The sequence below is a fragment of the Eretmochelys imbricata genome, chromosome 5 (assembly GCF_965152235.1).
Source record: "Eretmochelys imbricata isolate rEreImb1 chromosome 5, rEreImb1.hap1, whole genome shotgun sequence".
Lineage (NCBI taxonomy): Eukaryota > Metazoa > Chordata > Testudines > Cheloniidae > Eretmochelys > Eretmochelys imbricata.
The window spans coordinates 42,132,845-42,152,285 of NC_135576.1; the positions used below are offsets into that span (position 1 = coordinate 42,132,845).

The window sequence follows — 19,441 nt, forward strand, 5'->3', positions numbered from 1 at the left end:
GATGCAGGTGATGGGGCTGTTTCCATTGGCTGTGAACTGCTCTCCACTGGCGCACTATATTGGGATTCAGGCTCCAGCTGAGCCTCTTGTGCAGGATTATCTGCTGGTGCAGATTCAGTGGGGCCCTCTGGTGTTGGGGTTGCAAGTACTGGATGCAGTGCTGGCAGTGGGTCTGATGCTGGTTGTTCCGCCGGTTCTGGTTCTGAGACTGGCTCTGTCTGGGTCTCTGTGACTGGATCCACTACTGCTGTTGCAGACGTTGGCATGGGGTCCGGTTCCATCACCTCTGACCAGGTCCTGGTAGAAGTTTCTGGAACAGAGGTAGGTGTAACAGCTTGCTTAGCCTGGCTGCGGTGACCATTCCCACCCTCTTGGCTAGCTTCACATGATTGGCCAAGTCTTCCCCCAACAGCATGGGGATGGGGTAATCATTATAGACTGCAAAAGTCCGCGTTTCTGACCAGCCCTTGTACTGGACCGGCAACTTGGCTGTAGGCAAGTCAAAAGAGTTTGACCTGAAGGGTTGAATTGTCACTTGGACCTCTGGGTTGATTAAATTGGGGTCCACTAAGGAAGCATGGATAGCCAACACTTGTGCTTTGGTGTCCCTCCACGCGGTGACCTTTTCTTCCCGCCCACACTCACAGTTTCCCTCCACTCTGAGGGTATCTGGGAGGTATCTGGGCCTGAGGACCTCTGGTGTGATTTGGGTGCAATGAACTGTAATCTGTTGGGGTTCTTGGGGCAGTTGGACTTTACATGCCCCAGCTCGTTACATTTAAAACATCGTCCAACTGACGGGTCACTGGGGCAAGGTGGGTGGCTGGGGAACGGTGAGGCGGGACGATAAGGTGTCTGGAGTGTTCCTTGGGGTGTAGCTGGGGCCTTGGGCTGCCCCCGGTAGTAGGCTGTGATCTGAGGTTGGCCCTTCTGGTATCCGCTCTAGCTGCGACCAGGGTTGTTTCTCTCTCCTCCCTCCACCAGTTTTATTCCGGTTTGCCCCGACTCTCTGGCGCTCTGGGACTGCTCATATTGATCAGCGTAAGAAGCAAGACTTTCTGCTGAGTCCATTTTCTTATCCCATAAACACTGTTTTATATCCTCCTTGGACATATTCAGAAATTGCTCCTGAGTCATCAAATCACACATTCCTTCAAAGCTAGTTACACCCCTTCCTTTGACCCATCTGGTTTATATAAGCCACATTACTTAGTCCAGGCCCTCTCTTAAAGGCTCTAAATTTTAAACCGTAAGTTTCAGGTGTAACTTGAAATTGCTTTAAAACCAAATCCTTGAATATATTATAGTTAGAAGCCTCATCAATAGGCATCTTATTGAATATGTCCAGAGCCCTTCCAGTCAATTTTGCGACCAATGTGGTCATCTTGTGAGCTTCAGGAATTTTATGGAGTGTGCACAGTCTCTCAAAGGTGAGAAAATACTCAGCAGTATCACTGGATTCATCATACTGTGGACGTAGTTGCTCCCATTTGTGGATTGTTGGGTAAGGATTGTTAGGGTTATCTGGTATATTCTGCTGAGCCTTTGCCTTCTCGATCGCCAGTGCATGCTTCCTCTCTTTTTCCTTCTCCTCCAGTTCTTTTTCCCTTGCCTCCATAGCTTTCCTGTGGGCAGCCTTTGGGCTTTTTCTGCCTCCATAGCTGTCTGGTGGGCAGTCTCTTGAGCTTTTTCTGCCTCTTTTGCTGCCTGCAGTCTGGTTAACTCCAGTTTGTGTTCTGCTTTGGTTTCAGTTATCCTAGCCTCTCTGTTTTTAACTAACTTTACACCTGAGAGTTAGAAAACCACAAAACAAAACCAAAAAACCTGGCTTGTAAAATTTTGCTGTGCTGTAACATGATACCTATGTTCTCTGATAGCGATTCTCAGCCTACAGAAAAATCCTTTAAAAAAAAAAAAAAACTAACACCTGTGTCTCCAGGCAAATAGACAGAAAACTCTCTAGCTGCTCTTAGCTTACTAAAAACAACCTCTTCAGGTCTGTGAAAAACTTTTGAATTTCCCTGCAGGAGGTTAACTACCCTGCCTTTAGGTAGAGAAAACTCCAGCTCAAAAAAGAAAAATCCCTTTGGTATGCCTGCTGCTCTGTTCCCCAGGCAGAGACACAGAATTTACAGCTACAATCCTCTTTTACAAAACCTTTTAAAATCCTGCTGTGCTTCTGGTTCAAAATGATCTCAAATTTCAAAATGATCTAAAAAAAAATCTCAAAATGATCCCACCGCTCTGCCACCATGTCAAGGTTCCTTCCCCACTCTGAACTCTAGGGTACAGATGTGGGGACCTGCATGAAAGACCCCCTAAGCTTATTCTTAACAGCTTAGGTTAAAGACTTCCCCAAGGTACAAACTTTGCCTTGTCCTTGAACCCTATGCTGCCACCACCAAGCGTGTTAAACAAAGAACAGGGAAAGAGACCACTTGGAGACCTCTTCCCCCAAAATATCCCCCCAAGCTCTACACCCCCTTTCCTGGGGAAGGCTTGATTAAAAATCCTCACCAATTTGTACAGGTGAACACAGATGCAAACCCTTAGATCTTAAGAACAATGAAAAATCAATCAGGTTCTTAAAAGAAGAATTTTAATGAAAGAAAAGGTAAAAGAATCACCTCTGTAAAATCAGGATGGTAAATACCTTACAGGGTAATCAGATTCAAAACATAAAGAATCCCTCTAGGCAAAATCTTAAGTTACAAAAAGACACAAAAACAGGAATATACATTCCACCCAGCGCAGCATATTTTACCAGCCATTAAACAAAAGGAAATCTAACGCATTTCTAGCTAGATTACTTACTAACTAACAGAAGTTCTGAGCCTGCATTCCTCATCTGTCCCCGGCAAAAGCATTACACAGACAGACAGACCCTTTGTTCCCCCCGCCCCAGCCCTCCAGATTTGAAAATATCTTGTCTCCTCATTGGTCATTTTGGTCAGGTGCCAGCGAGGTTATCTTAGCTTCTTAACGCTTTACAGGTGAAAAGGTTTTGCCTCTGGCCAGGAGGGATTTTATAGCACTGTATACAGACAGGTGGTTACCCGTCCCTTTATTTTTATGACACATGCCAAAAAAGAATTTGAAGAATAACTAGCAAAAGACACAAAAACTAACAGCAAAACTTTTTTTAAGTACATCAGAAGCAAGAAGCCTGACAGTGACTGTGGCCACTGAATGATCAAGGTGCTAACAGGGCACCCAAGAAGACAGGGCCATTTCAGAGAAGCTAAATGAATTCTTTTTATTTGTCTTCACTGCAGAGAATGTGAGGGAGATTCCCACACATGAGCCATTCTTTTTAGGTGACAAATCTGAGGACCTATTTCAGATTTAGGTGTCAGCGGAGGAGGTTTTGGAATAAACTGATAATATAAACAGTAATAAGTCACTAGGACCAGATGGTATTCACCTAAGAGTTCTGAAGGAACTTAAATATGAAATTGCAGTTCTACTAATTATGGCATGTAACCTATCACTTAAATCAGTCTCTGTACCAGATGACTGGAGGATAATTAATGTAACATCGATTTTTTTTCTTTTTAAGAAGGCTCCAGAGGCAATCCTGGCTATTACAGGCTGGTAAACCTAACTTCAATTCCAAGCAAACTGATTGAAACCATAGTAATGAACAGAATTATCAGACACACAGACAAAAGTTATGTTGGAGAAGAGTCAGCATGGTTTTTGTAAAAGGAAATCATGCCTCACTAATCTCTCAAAATTTTCTGAGAGTGTCAACCAGCATGATGACAAGGGTAGTCCAGTTGTTACAGTGCGCTTAGACTTTCAGAAAGTCTTTGACAAGGTCCCACACCGAAGGCTCTTAAACAAAGTAAGAAGCCATAGGTTAAGGAGGGTCCTCTCGTGGATTGGTAACTGGTTAAAAGATAAGAAACAAAGGGTAGGAATTAATGGTCAGTTTTCACAATGGAAAATGGTAAACAGTGGGGTCCCCCAAGGATATATATTGGCTCCAGTGCTGTTCAACATATTCATAAATGATCTGCAAAAAGAGGTGAACAGTAAGGTGGCAGAGTTTGCAGACAACACAAAATTATTCAAGATAGTCCAAAGCTGACTGTGAAGAATTACAAAAGGCTCTCACAAAACTGGGCGACAAAATGGCAGATGAAATTCACTGTTAAGTGCAAAGTAATGCACATTGGAAAACATAATCCCAACTATTTATTCAAAATGATGGGATCTAAATTAGCTGTTACCACTCAAGAAAGATCTTGGAGTTATTGTAGATAGTTCATCTGCTCAATGTGCAGCAGCAGTCCAAAAAGCTAACCATGTGAGGAACCAGTAGGAAAAGGATGGATAATAAAACAGAAATACCACAGTGTCACTAAAGAAATCCACGGTGTGCCCACACCTTGATTACTGTATGCAGTTCTGGCCACCCCATCTCGAAAAAGATGTATTAAAATTTGGAAAAGAGAACCACAACAAAAATTATTAGGGGTCTGGAACAGCTTCCAGATGAGTAGAGATTAAAAAGACTGGGACTGTTGAATGTATTAAAGAGACAACTAAGCGGGGGGATGTGATAGTCTATAAAAATCATGAATGGTGTTGAGAAAGTGAATAAGGAAGTACTATTTACCTCTTCTGATAAGACAAGAGCAAGGGGTCACTCAATGAAATTAATAGACAGTAAGTTTAAAACAAACGTAAGGAAGTACTTCTTCACACAGTGCACAGTCAACCTGTGGAACTTGTTGCCTGGGGATGTTGTGAAGGCCAAAAAAGATTATATAAGTTAATGGAGGATAAGTCCATCAATGGCTAATAGCCAAGATGGTCAGGGATGTAACCGGATGCTCAGGGTGTCTGTAAACGTCAGACTTCCAGAAGTTGGGACTGGCTGACATGGAATGAATCACTCGATGAATTGCCCTGTTCTGTTCAGTCCCTCTAAGCATATGGCACTGGCCATTTTCAGAAGACAGGGTTCTGCGCTATATGAACAGTTAATATGTTTCTTATATTAAACTGGTCTGTAGTAAAACAAATGAATTACTGTTTTATGCACTAAACATTGTTCATTGTTAATTTTTAAAAAGAATTTATATTTGAAAAATCGTTTTTTTGAATGTTGTTGTTTATATTCCACAGAAGCCCTTCCTGATGACTTTATTAATAGTTTAGAGAAGACTGAAAAGAACAAGTATAAAGTTACCTTAAAGTATCCCCACTATTTTTCTGTCATGAAAAAGTGCTGCATTCCAGAAACAAGACGAAAAATGGAAACTGCCTTTAACACAAGATGCAAGGAGGTACATCAGATATTTAATTTATTAATTTCTAAGTGTGGCTAGTAATGGTAGTAGATAAAAAAATGTATTATTCAACAGGTACTTTAGAATTTCTAATGATGAAATTCAATACAATTAATAAAAGAAGGCCATAACTGGCTATTTGAGTGTGGATCATTTTTACACAAAAATCAGTCCGGGTCTGTCTGCTGCTTCCATTCACTCACTGTCTGAAGAATCTTCTTGGACAGCACTGTTAAGAATTTATTTTAAGCAGTAAATTCTACCCAGTTAGGTTTTACTACCTTTTCCCCTTTCCAAACAACTGTATGTTTAAGTAAACACATAATTACTGTGCACATTGAAAAGTCTGTAAAACCTGTCACAAGGTTTAAAAATAAATAGTGCCCATATCTAAATGAATTGATCTCCCAGCTACTTAGTTTATCCAAGTAGTACTTAGTTTATCCAAGCCCACAAAATATACTCTAATACAGTCATGCTAATCTTAGTGATCCATAGAGATTTTAGTTTTTTATAAATATGCCAGCATCTCCAACAAAAAGATACTTCTGTAACTAATCTTTCTAAATGTTAATTTAATCAGGTTAATAAATTCTTGAGGTAGAAGTGCAGAAAATATATGGCAACTCATCACATTTTTGTTTTATACTTTCATAATAAATTCTTACCTCGTGTCCTGGAAAACATGGTTTGGAGATTTATTTACCAATAGGATCAAATTACTTCTTTAAAGTGCTGTTTGGTAGGTAGAAATATTTGCATAACATGCAACATTAATAAACCACCTTACAAGTAAACTGCTTTTTCTTTCTCTGTTCCAGTAAGCTAGTTCATCTTTTCCATACAGTCACGATTTAGTACCTGACTAAGATTTTTTTCTCTCTCCTATGATTCAAATTTGATTAAAATATCTTAGTTTGCTTTCATGCTAATCTCTCCTTTTTGAAGCCTGCAGGCTTGTAATTGTTTTCCACTTTGCTCTCATGATAAACATGAAACCATAGAAGATTGTGCTTCAGTCTTTTCAGTATTCCTGATCTTATAAAAGGAACCACACTTGAAAAAGGAGTGTTATGTGGCAGTACGTAGTATAGTAGCATAGTGTGTCTACTCTCTGTACTTGAATATATCTTTTATTAACACAAATGTGAGCTATTGTAGATATGTTTCAAGGAAAGAATAAGACTTTGTTGCTGCCAATATTCATCAATACTCAAACCTTTACACAACATTATATTTGCAGGAAAAAATTGTGATAGAGAAGATCTTATTTTCTAGAACAAATTCTCCTATATTTGCAGTTGAGATCCTGCCCATCAACATAATTTTAGTATTAGGCACTGTGCTCCTGGAGATAGAGGCTAGATGCTAGCACTGACTCACTACTGGTCTGTGGATGAGGATTCTTAAGTGGGTTCCTGCTGAGGGGGCCCTAAAGATCCTGGTTCAATGCCAAGTCTCTCATTAAGACTCTTTATATTGCTTTGGGAGTGTAAATGGCCAGTAAATTGGGCAATGAATTTATGCTCACTTTATGGTCCCTTTGCCCTAGTAGAACAGTGAAAAAAGCCCTTCGTGTAAATAGGAATCAGGCTCTAAAACTTGGCATTGAACCTGGATCTAGACCTCAGTTTCTCCTTCCACAGACAAGCAGTGAGTGGGAATGCTCGGAGGCACTTTATACTGCCAATTAAAGGACAGAAGTAGTGAGCTCCAGAGTGAGTCCAGCTAAATACACTATGGCTGATAAGATGGGCGTAGCATGGGCAATGTGAATAGGTGGTGTGGGGCAAAAAAATAAAAAAAACGGGGATTCTCCTGTTGACTGAGCTGCATGGGATAGCTTAGTGGTCAAAACATTAGATTTGTACGGTCTAGATACCCTGGCACCACAGGTTCAATGTCAGCATTGATTTTGCCTTTCATACTTCCAGGTTCCACATAGTTTATTCTTTTGATTCTTTCAGATGGGACTTCAATGTCCTGACAGACAGAACATCGGTTTTTAAAGTCCTGATGATGATATTAATAGAAGTAGGGGTTTGCCCATATGTCCTTAATTGTCATTCAGGCATTTAATTAGAGAACAATTGCGTAACTGAGCTTTTGTACTTGGTACACTGGCAAATGTGAAAAGTACAAGATAAGATAAAACAGCACTAAGAATTGAACCCTACATATCTAGCATATTTAAAGGGATACACATTCAAGGCTGATGGGCCCATAGCTGAACTTACCCTAAAAATAACTTTTTAAAAGTATTTCATTCTGACCCTGAGAAATCTCACTTATCCAAATTGGGAGCTACACTGTAGATACATTCTCGATTTCACCACTTTTAACAAAAGGTGGGCATGGCTTTGTTTGCATTTGGAATGCACATCACAACTGTATTTTGATCAATTTTATTCAACTTCTAATTGACCAAAAAACTCCAATAATGCTCTTCCTAGTGCTCAGATTTGTAACCTTAAAAAGAAACTGTTGGTTTCAGTGAAATGATAATTCTCCTGACTGCTTAGAAAAATCAGGACTCTGACCACTGTCCATCAAATTGTAGATCCTGTGCCATAAAAAATTTCAGGAATCCTACCAAAAATACATTTTTACTTATAACATTTTTGAGTAATAATCTCAATATGTTTCATTTAAAATATCTGCTATTCCATATGATTTTAGTTCAAATTTTATTCAAATTATTATTTTGATCATATGAATTTAGTTGTCTTTAATTCATCATAACCTTGCCTTCTTTTTCACAGGAAAATACTAAAATTCTTCAGCAGTTGCTTCCCTTAAGGACAAAAGTAGCAGAGCTTCTTGGGTACAATACTCATGCCAACTTTGTACTGGAGGTGAACACTGCAAAGAGCACGGATAATGTAACAACCTTTTTAGGTTTGTTTTTATTTATGTGTTATACTTTATATTTAGATCTGCAACGTGACTCGGTACCCGAGGGAAGCTTAAATATGAAACTGGAGTACAGAGCACACAGACAGTTCATTTGGAACAGGAGCTCTCTGCCCCATCCCTTTTAATATTTTTAAGAGTCTGTTCTCCAAGCACAGGCATGACTGTGTTAAATGTAATGGGAGTTCTGGTATGAATAGAGAGGATAAGAGAGTTCGTAGGTTGTAAGAGTTTCCAGAGGAACAATTTAAAACTACTTAATGCATCAAGGGGTTGTCCTTTCCAGTAATCTGTTTTGTGATCTCCCTTCTCATGTCAGTGTGTTCTTGCGTCAATAACTGCATCAAAAAATTTCTCTTAAATAGCTATGTAGGAATTGCTGTCCTGAAACAAGCAACTGATCCATCTAGCTGACTATCCTGTCCACAGCAATTGCTTCTAATCGGTGCTTTAGAGAAAGGGAAAAAAGCTCTGATACTGTACTTGCTTCCATTATTTAGCACTTGACATGGCCCTTGTAATATTTATCTTGGCTAAGATAACTGACAGTGGTGTGTTTATTCATACAAGCAAGGCTCGTCATGGCTGTTACAGTAATCATGGATTTCATTATAATTCAAAAATATTCATAACTTTTAGCCATTTTGAGGTTTTTCCACGTGGGCAAGTGGATGTGATAGTAATCGCTGAACTGATTTCACTGAGCAACTTGAAGTCTGCCAACTGAAACCCTGGGCTACATGGGAAGTTAATATAGAGCAGGAGCTCAGCATTAACATTGTAGTAATACAAAGTGCTGAACTCCATTTGTCCAGAGATTGAGTTACCTTGAATGCTGTTTTGTTTCTGTTTACTTGGTTGTTTTTGCTTTGGTATTATTTGTTTTGAGATTGCATGAGACTCTTGAAAATTAGTCCTTGTATGTCATTGGGACTTAGAAAATTAATATATGGGCTTGTATTGTAAGATTCGCAAAAAGAAAAGGATTACTAGTGGCACCTTAGAGACTAACAAATTTATATGAGCTACAGCACGCTGTAGCTCACGAAAGCTTATGCTCAAATAAATTTGTTAGTCTCTAAGATGCCACTAGTACTCCTTTTCTTTTTGCAAATACAGACTAACACGTCTGCTACTCTGAAACCTATTGTAAGATTGTGTCCTTTAAATATAAAGTTTTTTAATTATTTATTGTGGAGAGAATAATTTCATCAGTTAATAATCATATTTGCTCTGTTTCTTTTGATATTATTAGACATAAGTATATGGAGCTGATCTGCTGTGTTTTTTTAACAATGTTCATATTTGAAATTGATCATCAATAAATCCTACAGTTTGCTGAAAAAGTGTGCAGTCCTTTTACATGCTTTTAATCTACTTCGTTGTGAGTAGTATGTTGTTACTATTTATTAGCAATAGAAATGTACACAGTACTTCAAAGTACAATTAGAAACAGAGGTCGTTGCCCCCAAAGCTCACAATTTAAATTTGTATTCACCATTGTATTGAAATACTAGAATTTTTAAAATAATCTGATTGCAGAACTTTGACATTCTAAGACTCTAATATAAATGTCAGAATAAATCTAGATTGTGTTTTCTGGGAGTTTCACTGAGATAAAATGTTTTAGTCTTTTTGATCCTTTATCTCCAATGTAATAGTGTAAAATAATGTAAAAATCAGTGGAATTATAGGGCATAATGTCCAATGGCCTAGCAAATATGGGTTGCTATTGAGATGATCCAGTGTAGGCAAAAAATGTGACACTCTTCTACCTTCAGCTAATTGGCTTGAGCTGGGAATAGGACAGAGGTTGCCCTGTAAGGATCTGGGGGAAAGGTACAATATGAATCATCATATCACACCTTCAGTGGCTGATAAAAAAAACAGTTGAAGGATAGGTGCTGTAATTGTAGCTACTACTAAACTATAATGAAGAGAAATCAGAATTACATGGGGTGGGATTGGAGATTTAAGGTAGATGAGTACAGTGTTAACTAGTTACTACAGGGAAATATTTTCCAGGTGTCTGGCTGGTGGGTCTTGCCCACATGCTCATAGTATAACTATTTGGGGTCGGGAAGGAATTTTCCCGTGGGTCAGATTGGCAGAGACCCTGAGGGTTTTTCGCTTTCCTCTGCAGCATGGGGCACAGGCCACTTACAGGTTTAAACTAGTGTAAATAGTGGATTCTCTGTAACTTATCATGATTTGAGGACTTCAGTAACTCAGCAAAAGGTTAGGGATCTGTTACAGGAGTGGATGGGTGAGGTTCTGTGGCCTGCAGTGTGCAGGGGGTCAGACTAGAGATTATTATGATGATCCCTTCTGACCTTAAAGTCTATGAGTCTGTTTCTTTTTTGGATGTCCTTAGAAAAGAATGAAAGATGCTATGACATTTAACCCTTGCCATTGATGATGGTGCAAGAGTGCACATGCTCATATCTCAGACATCCCTGTAACCAAAACAGAAAGGCAAGCAATGAAGTCGTCATTAATTGAGAAAGGGAAAATTGTGGTGGCTGGTATTAGATAAATACCTTTTTTTACTGTTTGTATAAATCTAAATAAATATATTAGTTCTCCAGTAGTACTAGTAGTCACATAATACAATTTGGAACAAACAAGTTGACACAAAGGTAAATCTCTGGTTGCATTTTCAGATGATTTAAGTAAGAAGCTAAAACCACTGGGTGACGAGGAGAGAGAGTTTATTCTGGACTTGAAGAAAAAGGAGTGTGAAGAAAGAGGCTTTGACTATGATGGAAGAATCAATGCATGGGATTTACATTATTATATGAACAAGACAGAAGAGCTTAAATATTCCATAGATCAAGAGAAGCTGAAGGAATACTTTCCAGTTGAGGCTGTTACACAAGGCTTATTGAACATTTACCAGGAGCTGCTGGGACTTGTATTTGAGCAGGAAGAAAATGCTCATGTTTGGCATGAGAGTGTTACTCTTTATACAGTAAAAGACGATTCAACAAGAGAAGTTTTAGGTCAGTTCTACTTAGACCTCTATCCCAGGTAATTCTATAATTTATTGCTTTATTTTAAAAGTATTAAGGTGGAGTTAACCTTAGCTGGGGGTGGAGTTATATGAATCTGGAAGTAAACTTTTTTGCTGCTTAAATTCCAGAGTGTTTCTGGGAGGGAAGCATTCATATGGCTACTTGTATTCTATCTGGATATGTCTTCAATAAGTTTCAGACATGATTCAAACATGATTTAATTGAGGATTGGTCCTGCATTGAGCAGGGGGTTGGACAAGATGACCTCCTGAGGTCCCTTCCAACCCTGATATTCTATGATTCTATGACACCATTCCTTTAAACTTCTGTCTTTGCTGGGTATAGTTATGTTCGGGTCAGAATCCCTGACCCAGACATAAGTGAGATTGCTGGCTAATACTATAGGTGATATTTATTTTTCTCTTTTGTTTGTGCCCTTCACATGGCATGTCAACACTGGTAGAGATGGATGTGTTCCTGTCTTCTGTCCATCAGGCAGGAGATGCTAATCAGGATGAAGGAATTTTTGTTGCTGCTCCACCTCTTTTTAACTCCCTGCAGGTAAACTTCCACTTGCTTTCCAGTTCATATTGAAGGAACTGAGGAGAACAGCTGGTGCCTTTGGCTGAACCACCCTCTTGGAGCTCATTCAGCCTGAGTCTTCTGGGTAGAGAAAAGAGCAGAGAATCACTCAGGAAATTAAAACTTGACTCTGACCACAATGTGGAACTTTAGTCCTCTATTGTGGCCCCTGGGTGCATCATCTCTCCACAGGTAGCTAGGAGGGCTGTCAAGCGATTAAAAAAATTCATTGTGATTCATCGGACTGTTAAACAATAATAGAATACCATTTATTTAAATATTTTTGGATGTTTTCCACCTCTTTAAATATATTGATTTCAATTATAACACAGAATACAAAGTATACAATGTTCCCTTTATATTTATTTTTATTACAAATATTTGCACCATAAAAAACAAAAGAAATAGTATTTTTCAATTCACCTCATACAAGTACTGTAGTGCAATCTCTTTATCATGAAAGTTGAACTTACAAATGTAGAATTCCATACAAAAAATACCTGCATTCAAAAATAAAACAGTGTAAAACTTTAGAGTCTACAAATCCATTCAGTCCTACTTCTTGTTCAGCCAATCGCTCAGACAAACAAGTTTGTTTACATTTGTAGACAGAGCCATATCTAGGATATGGCGAATCGAGGTGGCCATTCCAGGCCCCACGCTTTGGGGGGCCCCGCAGTGGCCACCCCGAGTCGTCATAGCCTAGGGACGGCTTTGTGTGTGTGTGTTGTGCAGGGGCTGCTAGGACGGCCCAGGGAGGGTGGGATTGGGGGGGCGGGACCAGGCTGGCCCTGGGGGCTTAGAGGGGGCCTGGCGCCGGCAGTGAGGGTTGGGCCCACACTCACCGGTGGGAAGCAGCAGCAGCAACCCCAGCCCGCCCCGCACCTCCCTGCCGGTTCCCGGCATTGCTCTGGGGGGGTGTCCCAGCCCCCACACCCTCCAAGGGATGGCCCTGTTTGCAGGAGATAATGCTGCCCGCTTCTTGTTCACAGTGTCATCTGAAAGTGAGAACAGGTGTTTGCATGGCACTGTGGTAGCTGGCATCACAAGATATTTACATGCCAGATGCACTAAAGATTCATATGTTCCTTCATGCTTCAAGCACCCTGCCAGAGGTCATGCATCCATGCCGTTGACAGTTTCTGCTCGATAACGATCCAAAGCAAATGCCACTAGCAGAAGGTTCTTGTTTGGTGGTTTGGGTTATGTAGTTTCTGCATCGGAGTGTTGCTCTTTTAAGACATCTGAAAGCATGCTCCACACCACATCCTGCTCAGATTTTGGAAGGCACTTCAGAGTCTTAAACCGTGGGTTGAGTGCTGTAGCTATCTTTAGAAATCTTACATTGGTACCTTCTTTGCGTTTTGCCAAATTTGCAGCAAAAGTGTACTTAAAATGAACAACGTGCTGTCATCATCCAGGACTACTTAACATGAAATATATGGCAGAATGCAGGTAAAGTAGAGCCAGAGACAAACAATTCAGTCACAAATTTAATTAACACATTTTTTTAACGAGCGTCATCAGCATGGAAGCATGTCCTCTGGAATGGTGACCAAAGCATGAAGAGGCATAGAAATGTTTAGCATATGTGGCACGTAGATACCTTGCAATGCTGGCTACAAAAGTGCCATGCAAAGGCCTGTTCTCACTTTCTGGTGATGTAAATAAAAAGTGGGCAGCATTATCTCCCATAAATGTAAACAGAGTTGTTTGTCTTAGCGATTGGCTGAACGAGAAGTAGGACTGCGTGGACTTGTAGGCTCTAAAGTTTTACATTGTTTTATTTTTGAATGCGGGTATTTTTTGTATAGAATTCTACATTTGTAAGTTAAACTTTCATGATAAAGAGATTACGCTACAGTACTTGTATGAGGTGAATTGAAAAATACTATTTCTTTTGTTTTTTATGGTGCAAATATTTATAATAAAAAATAATAATATAAAGTGAGCACTGTACACTTTGTGTTCTGTGGTGTAATTGAAATCAATATATTTGAAACTGTAGAAAAAATCCAAAAATATTTAATAGATTTCTTTTGGTATTCTATTGTTTAACAGTGCGATTAAAACTGCGATTATTGCAATTTTTTAAATCGCAATTAATTTGTTTGAGTTAATTGCGTGAGTTAACTGCGATTAATCGACAGCCGTAGTACCTACTGATGGGAGCAGGATCAAATTCCTTCTGTCCCCTATCAGTGATCTGTATGTGTCTCCTCTTTGCCTCCTAAGAGGAACCTTGCTTTTATTTCATTATCCCTGTGCCCGTTCCCAGCATATTATCTAGAGACCTCTTCTCCGCTCTAGCTGGCAGGAGGTTGCTCTGTGTCTCGCTCCAATATCTCCTTGAGGAGAAGTCTGCAAGTGCTTTAGACTGAGCAGGCAAAAATTCTCTGACTCCTTCACCGAGACTCTCCCATCTTTGGGGCAGCTATCAACACCATGCAGGGGAAAAGTCTTTCCCTCTTTAGAAAGAATCTCAAAACTCAACTCTTCCTGATAGCCACATCTGTCCAATCCAGTCCAGTCCTGCTGATAACATTGGTCTTATGCTAGGACCTGGTTCCATTGCCACAATTTCATTCCAGAACCTTAGAATCATAGAATATCAGGGTTGGAAGGGATCTCAGGAGGTCATCTAGTCCAATCCCCTGCTCAAAACAGGACTAATCTCCAACTGAATCACCCAGCCAGGGCTTTGTCAAGCCTGACCTTAAAAACCTATAAGCATGGAGATTCCATCACCTCCCTAGGTAACCCATTCCAGTGCTTCACCACTCTCCCAGTGAAAAAGTTTGTCCTAATATCCAACCTAAACCTCCCCCACTGCAACTTGAGACCATTACTCCTCATTCTGTCATCTGCTACCACTGAGAACAGCCTAGATCCATCCTCTTTGGAACCCTCTTTCAGGTAGTTGAAAGCAGCTATCAAATCCCCCCTCATTCTTCTCTTCTGCAGACTAAACAATCCCAGTTCCCTCAGCATCTCCTGATAAGTCACGTGCTCCAGCCCCCTAATCATTTTTGTTGCCCTCCGCTGGACTCTTTCCAATTTTTCCACATCCTTCCTGTAGTGTGGGGCCCAAAACTGGACACAGTACTCCAGATGAGGCCTCACCAATGCCGCATAAAGGGGAATGATCACGTCCCTCGATCTGCTGGCAATGCTCCTACTTATACAGCCCAAAATGCCATTAGCCTTCTTGGCAACAAGGGCACACTGTTGACTCAACCTTTTGGCAGTTCCTGCTGAGTCTTCCGTGTTGCAGGGGAGAACTTGGAGATGCTCATCCAATAGTCTTTTCTTTAGTGGATGTGTCAGTCTCACACTGAATGTGATTCCTCTCTAGGCCCCATCTTACCTAAATGTCTCATGTTACTTGGGGCTCTGGAGTGACTAAGGTTTCTCGAAGTGCACTGCCTGTCCCACAGGATCTGCTTCCCAGGGCCCAAGAAGATCCACTTCAGGTGGACTCCATCCTACATCCTAATCCCATGGCCCTAAATTTAAGGGCTTGGTCCTTGAGCAGAGCCTTCTAAAAGTGTTTGAGTATCTCAGGCAAGTTTTTGATCATTTTCTTGAATTCATGCATCCTTCACATAATATGGGGCTTGGGCTTCACTCTCGGTGGTGCAAAAGTCTTTCAGCCTAAAAATCTTTCTTCCTGCTATCCTGGACTTCCTCTAGGCAGGGTTTGACAAGAACATGTCAAGATACCCTAGAGTGCTGGCCTGTGCACTTAATGGACTTGGTTCAGATAGATGGCTTCCCAGTAGCACAGACCAACTAATCGCCAATTTGCTGAAAGTGGTCTCTTACCTTAGGCCTCCAGTTAAGTCTCCCATGCCTCCATGGAGATTTTGTCTTATTTTTAGATCCCTTTAAACCTCTGAGGTCTCTCCATCTCTATGTGCTGGAAATTGGCTTTTTGCTGGGCAGGGAATGCTACAATTCAGGCTACAACCTCATATGACATCATTATGCAGGTCCTCTAACCAACGTCCTTCAGTAAAGAAAGGGAAGTGAGGGCCTGGTATTGTTAATGTAAAAAGCAAGGGGGAAATGACACTAACTTCTTGCATCATAAAACCGCAATAAGGAAGGGGGACAGGAATATTTTGGACTTCATGTTTAGTGACTCACTTTTAATTATGACAATTTTTCTAACTGTATTAACTAACAGTTTAATTAAAATCACGTTTTGTTTTAAAATCACATTGCTAAAGCAGCAAACCCTGTTCTTTATTCTTTAAATGTGCTCAAATGCTAGTAACAAAAGCTAATGCTTCACAGAATGGGATTTGTCTTTCATACTGTAATGGTCATGTCTAAGATTAAGTAAAATTAACTTTTAGAAGCAGCAGAGTTATCACTTTTGATTACAGTAATATACTATATAAATAAAAAAGAGGCTTGCAAATGCTGCTCTAAATATTAAAGTGATGGGATTTAGAAGTACTTTTTCTTTGTGCTCTCAGTAGAATCCTAAGCACAGTGACTTTTATAAAGGTCATAGGACACTATCTTATTGTGGTTTTTTTAAATAAAAGAAAGAGGGTCCCTTCCTCATATAACATCATAGAGGGAAACAGCCCTCTTCCCCATGCTATTTGTGGAAGATAGGCCTATTGTGTAAGGATGGCTTTTGGTATCTTTCCTTGCTCAGAGAAGGGAAGTATGGGCATGCAGCATGCTTTGGTCTCCAGCCTGGCTGCCTACGCTCTGATGGCAGCAGAATGATGTCTGTAGCTGCTCTGGTGACCAACTTCACAAAACCAACATCAGATCGCCCATCATTGCTGCAACATGATGAGGTGAAGACTTACTTCCATGAGTTTGGTCACGTAATGCACCAGATATGTGCGCAGGTAAGTAATGTTTCTATTTCATTAAAATAACTAATTCTTCACAGTCTCTCAAAGTGTTGGTGGGGGAGGGGTAAACCCTGTTTGATGGGTGTATGGTTTCCTTAAGGTAAGTATTTAAGAGCTTCACGGTAACTTTTCACAGTTGATACTTGTTTTGAGTTTTTGTGTACAGGCCCAGCAGTGAATACAACTTCTGGAAAGTGTTCGTGTAACAGCAAATCCTTTTCCCTCTGTACAGCCTGAGCAACTGGGGCTGAGGAATGAGCAGCTCCACGAGGAAGGAACCCTCCCATAGGCAACAGAGCTACTTTGGGGCTAACACTGCAGTTGTTGTTTTTGATAGTATCTGCAGTGTATTAGGAACTGTACGGACACAAAAGAAAGCAGAGTCCCTGTCCCAAAGACTGGAAACGGCCGACGAATCCACTGTCCTCACATGCCTCCAATCCCAGTCACTTTCTGCCTGGTGGCGGCACACACATAGGGAGCCCTCACAAAGCTGCTCTTCTTGGTACAGAGGGTGCATACATCCCCTACCTGAGCTTCCTGAATGCTACCTTTATTCCTCCCTCCACCATGTAGCAGAGTCACACCAGTCCTGCAGCAGTCAGGAGCCTCCACATAAGCAGAAAGGCTGGAATTGTCCTGGAGACTTGTCATAAAGACATAAATAAGCTGCTTAGTTTCATCTTTAGTTGAACCGCATTTAAGATTGATTCTGCTATGATGATGATAGATTTATTATTAGTCCAATTCATTTGTTTCCCTTTGTTTGAAAAGTATAGCCTTCAGTGTTTCTTCTTAAAAACTGTAAATTCTGTACCATCAGCCCAGAACTCATGTGGTTGCACTCTGGCCTCTTTAACCAATAGGTAGCAGCACAAATAAAATGTCAAAGGTATGTAGCATACTTAGGATTTCATTTCCTGGCTTCCAGTCCCAGGTAGAACTTCCACAGAACAAGGAACATATAAATCTACTAGCTAAATTTGGAATTAAACAAGTTGGATTCTGAATTCAGAGCTAACAGCTAAATTTTGTACATATCTTTTCTCTCCCGGCTTGTCTGTGAAAAATGGGAAGAATCCAGCTATTCACTCTTGCCTCAAGGTATCTAGGAAACACAATGTCGGAGTGCAAAAATTAAAGAGAAAACCCTGCCCTTTCCTCCACAGCTACGGAGGGATTCCTGGTGACTGGAACACATGTGGATCTGCTGCAGAAATGAGAGTAGGATTTGAAGGATCCAAATAGGGATGCGCTTTCTTGGCACAGAGTGATTTAGAAGACTAAGGGACATTTCATTCATGCTGCCAATGGATTTCACTTCTTTCAAGCCCAGCGGCACCCCTTAGTTCAAAAATATTGTGCAGTATTTCAGATGCCAGCATGCTCCTACAGAATTAACAAAATTGGAGGGATAGTGCTCAACAGGATAAATGAGTCAAATGAAATCCCTGAAGCAGGTCTACATGCATTAGAAGTAAAGCATTATACAGCAATTATACAAGTTAATCACTGAGTTACTTTTGTGATAGAACAAAATTTTGTAGCATGTTTACAAAGTAATTAGATTGAGTAAATTAGATTTATTTTTAGGGTTGTCAATTAATTGCAGTTAATGCATGCAATTAACACAAAACAAATTAACTAGATTTAAAAAGTCGCAATTAATCCCTTGTTGTAATCACACTGTTAATAATAGAATACTAATTAAATTTATTATAACTATTTTTGGATGTTTTTCTACATTTTCAAATATATTGATTATAATTACAACACAGAATATAAAGTGTACAGTGTTCACTTTATAGAATTATTTTTATTACAAATATTTGCACTGTCTACTCAGTCGTACTTCTTGTTCAGCCAGTCGCTCAGACAGACAAGTTTGTTTATGCTCCCCGCTTCTTATTTACAGGTTCACCTGAAAGTGAGAACAGGTGTTTGCATGACACTGTTCTAGCCAGCATTGCAAGGTATTTATGTGCCAGATATGCTAAACTTTCGTATGCCCCTTCATGCTTCGACTTGTAGGCTCTAAAGTTTACACTGTTCTGATTTTGAGTGCATTTATGTTAAAAAAAAAAAATTCTAAGTTTGTAGGATGCACTTTCATGGTAAAGAGATTGCACTACAGTACTTGCATGAGGTGAATTGAAAAATGCTGTTTCTTTTGTTTATTTTTTTACAGTGCAAATATTTGTAATAAAAATAATATAAAGTGAGCATTGTACACTTTTTATTCTGTGTTGTTATTGAAATCAATATATTTGAAAATGTAGAAAAACATCCAAAATATTTATAATACATTTAAATTGGTATTCTATGATGGTTTAATAGTGTGATTAAAAAGGCGGTTAATTGCGACTATTTTTTCAATCTCGTGATTAATTGCAATTTTTTAAAATTGTTTGATGGCCCTAGTTATTTTGTGATGTCATGGGGCAATGCTGAAATGTAATTATATTGCTATAATATGTCATGTAAGAGAGAGTAAGAAAAATAGACCTGTTTCTGAGTTCCTGTGACTAAGAATCACTGCATGATATATTGTTTTGGTTAGTTTTCTCATTGCTTATAATTTAACTTTTCTTCTTCCCTCTCTTAAAGTTTGAGGCTATTTTAACATTGATCTTTCTTGTAATACAGCTGTTTATAATTCTGCCCTGTTTTTACACCATCACAGTTTTGGCACCTTACATAGGTTGACATTTTACTAGATATATGATCTAATCTCATTTATATTTTAATTTAA

At 39.7% G+C, this 19,441-nt stretch overlaps 1 protein-coding gene across 3 annotated transcripts in view; it reads left to right on the forward strand.

Annotated features, from left to right (window-relative positions):
* NLN (neurolysin) overlaps positions 1-19,441 on the forward strand; it is a 67,884-nt gene that overhangs the window by 34,103 nt on the left and 14,340 nt on the right. For all 3 annotated transcript variants that reach the window (XM_077816297.1, XM_077816299.1, XM_077816296.1), the window contains exons 6-9: positions 5,137-5,297; positions 8,063-8,198; positions 10,877-11,243; positions 16,482-16,683. In XM_077816297.1, the coding sequence (XP_077672423.1) occupies positions 5,137-5,297; positions 8,063-8,198; positions 10,877-11,243; positions 16,482-16,683 (866 nt within the window). The remainder of the gene's footprint in view (positions 1-5,136; positions 5,298-8,062; positions 8,199-10,876; positions 11,244-16,481; positions 16,684-19,441) is intronic.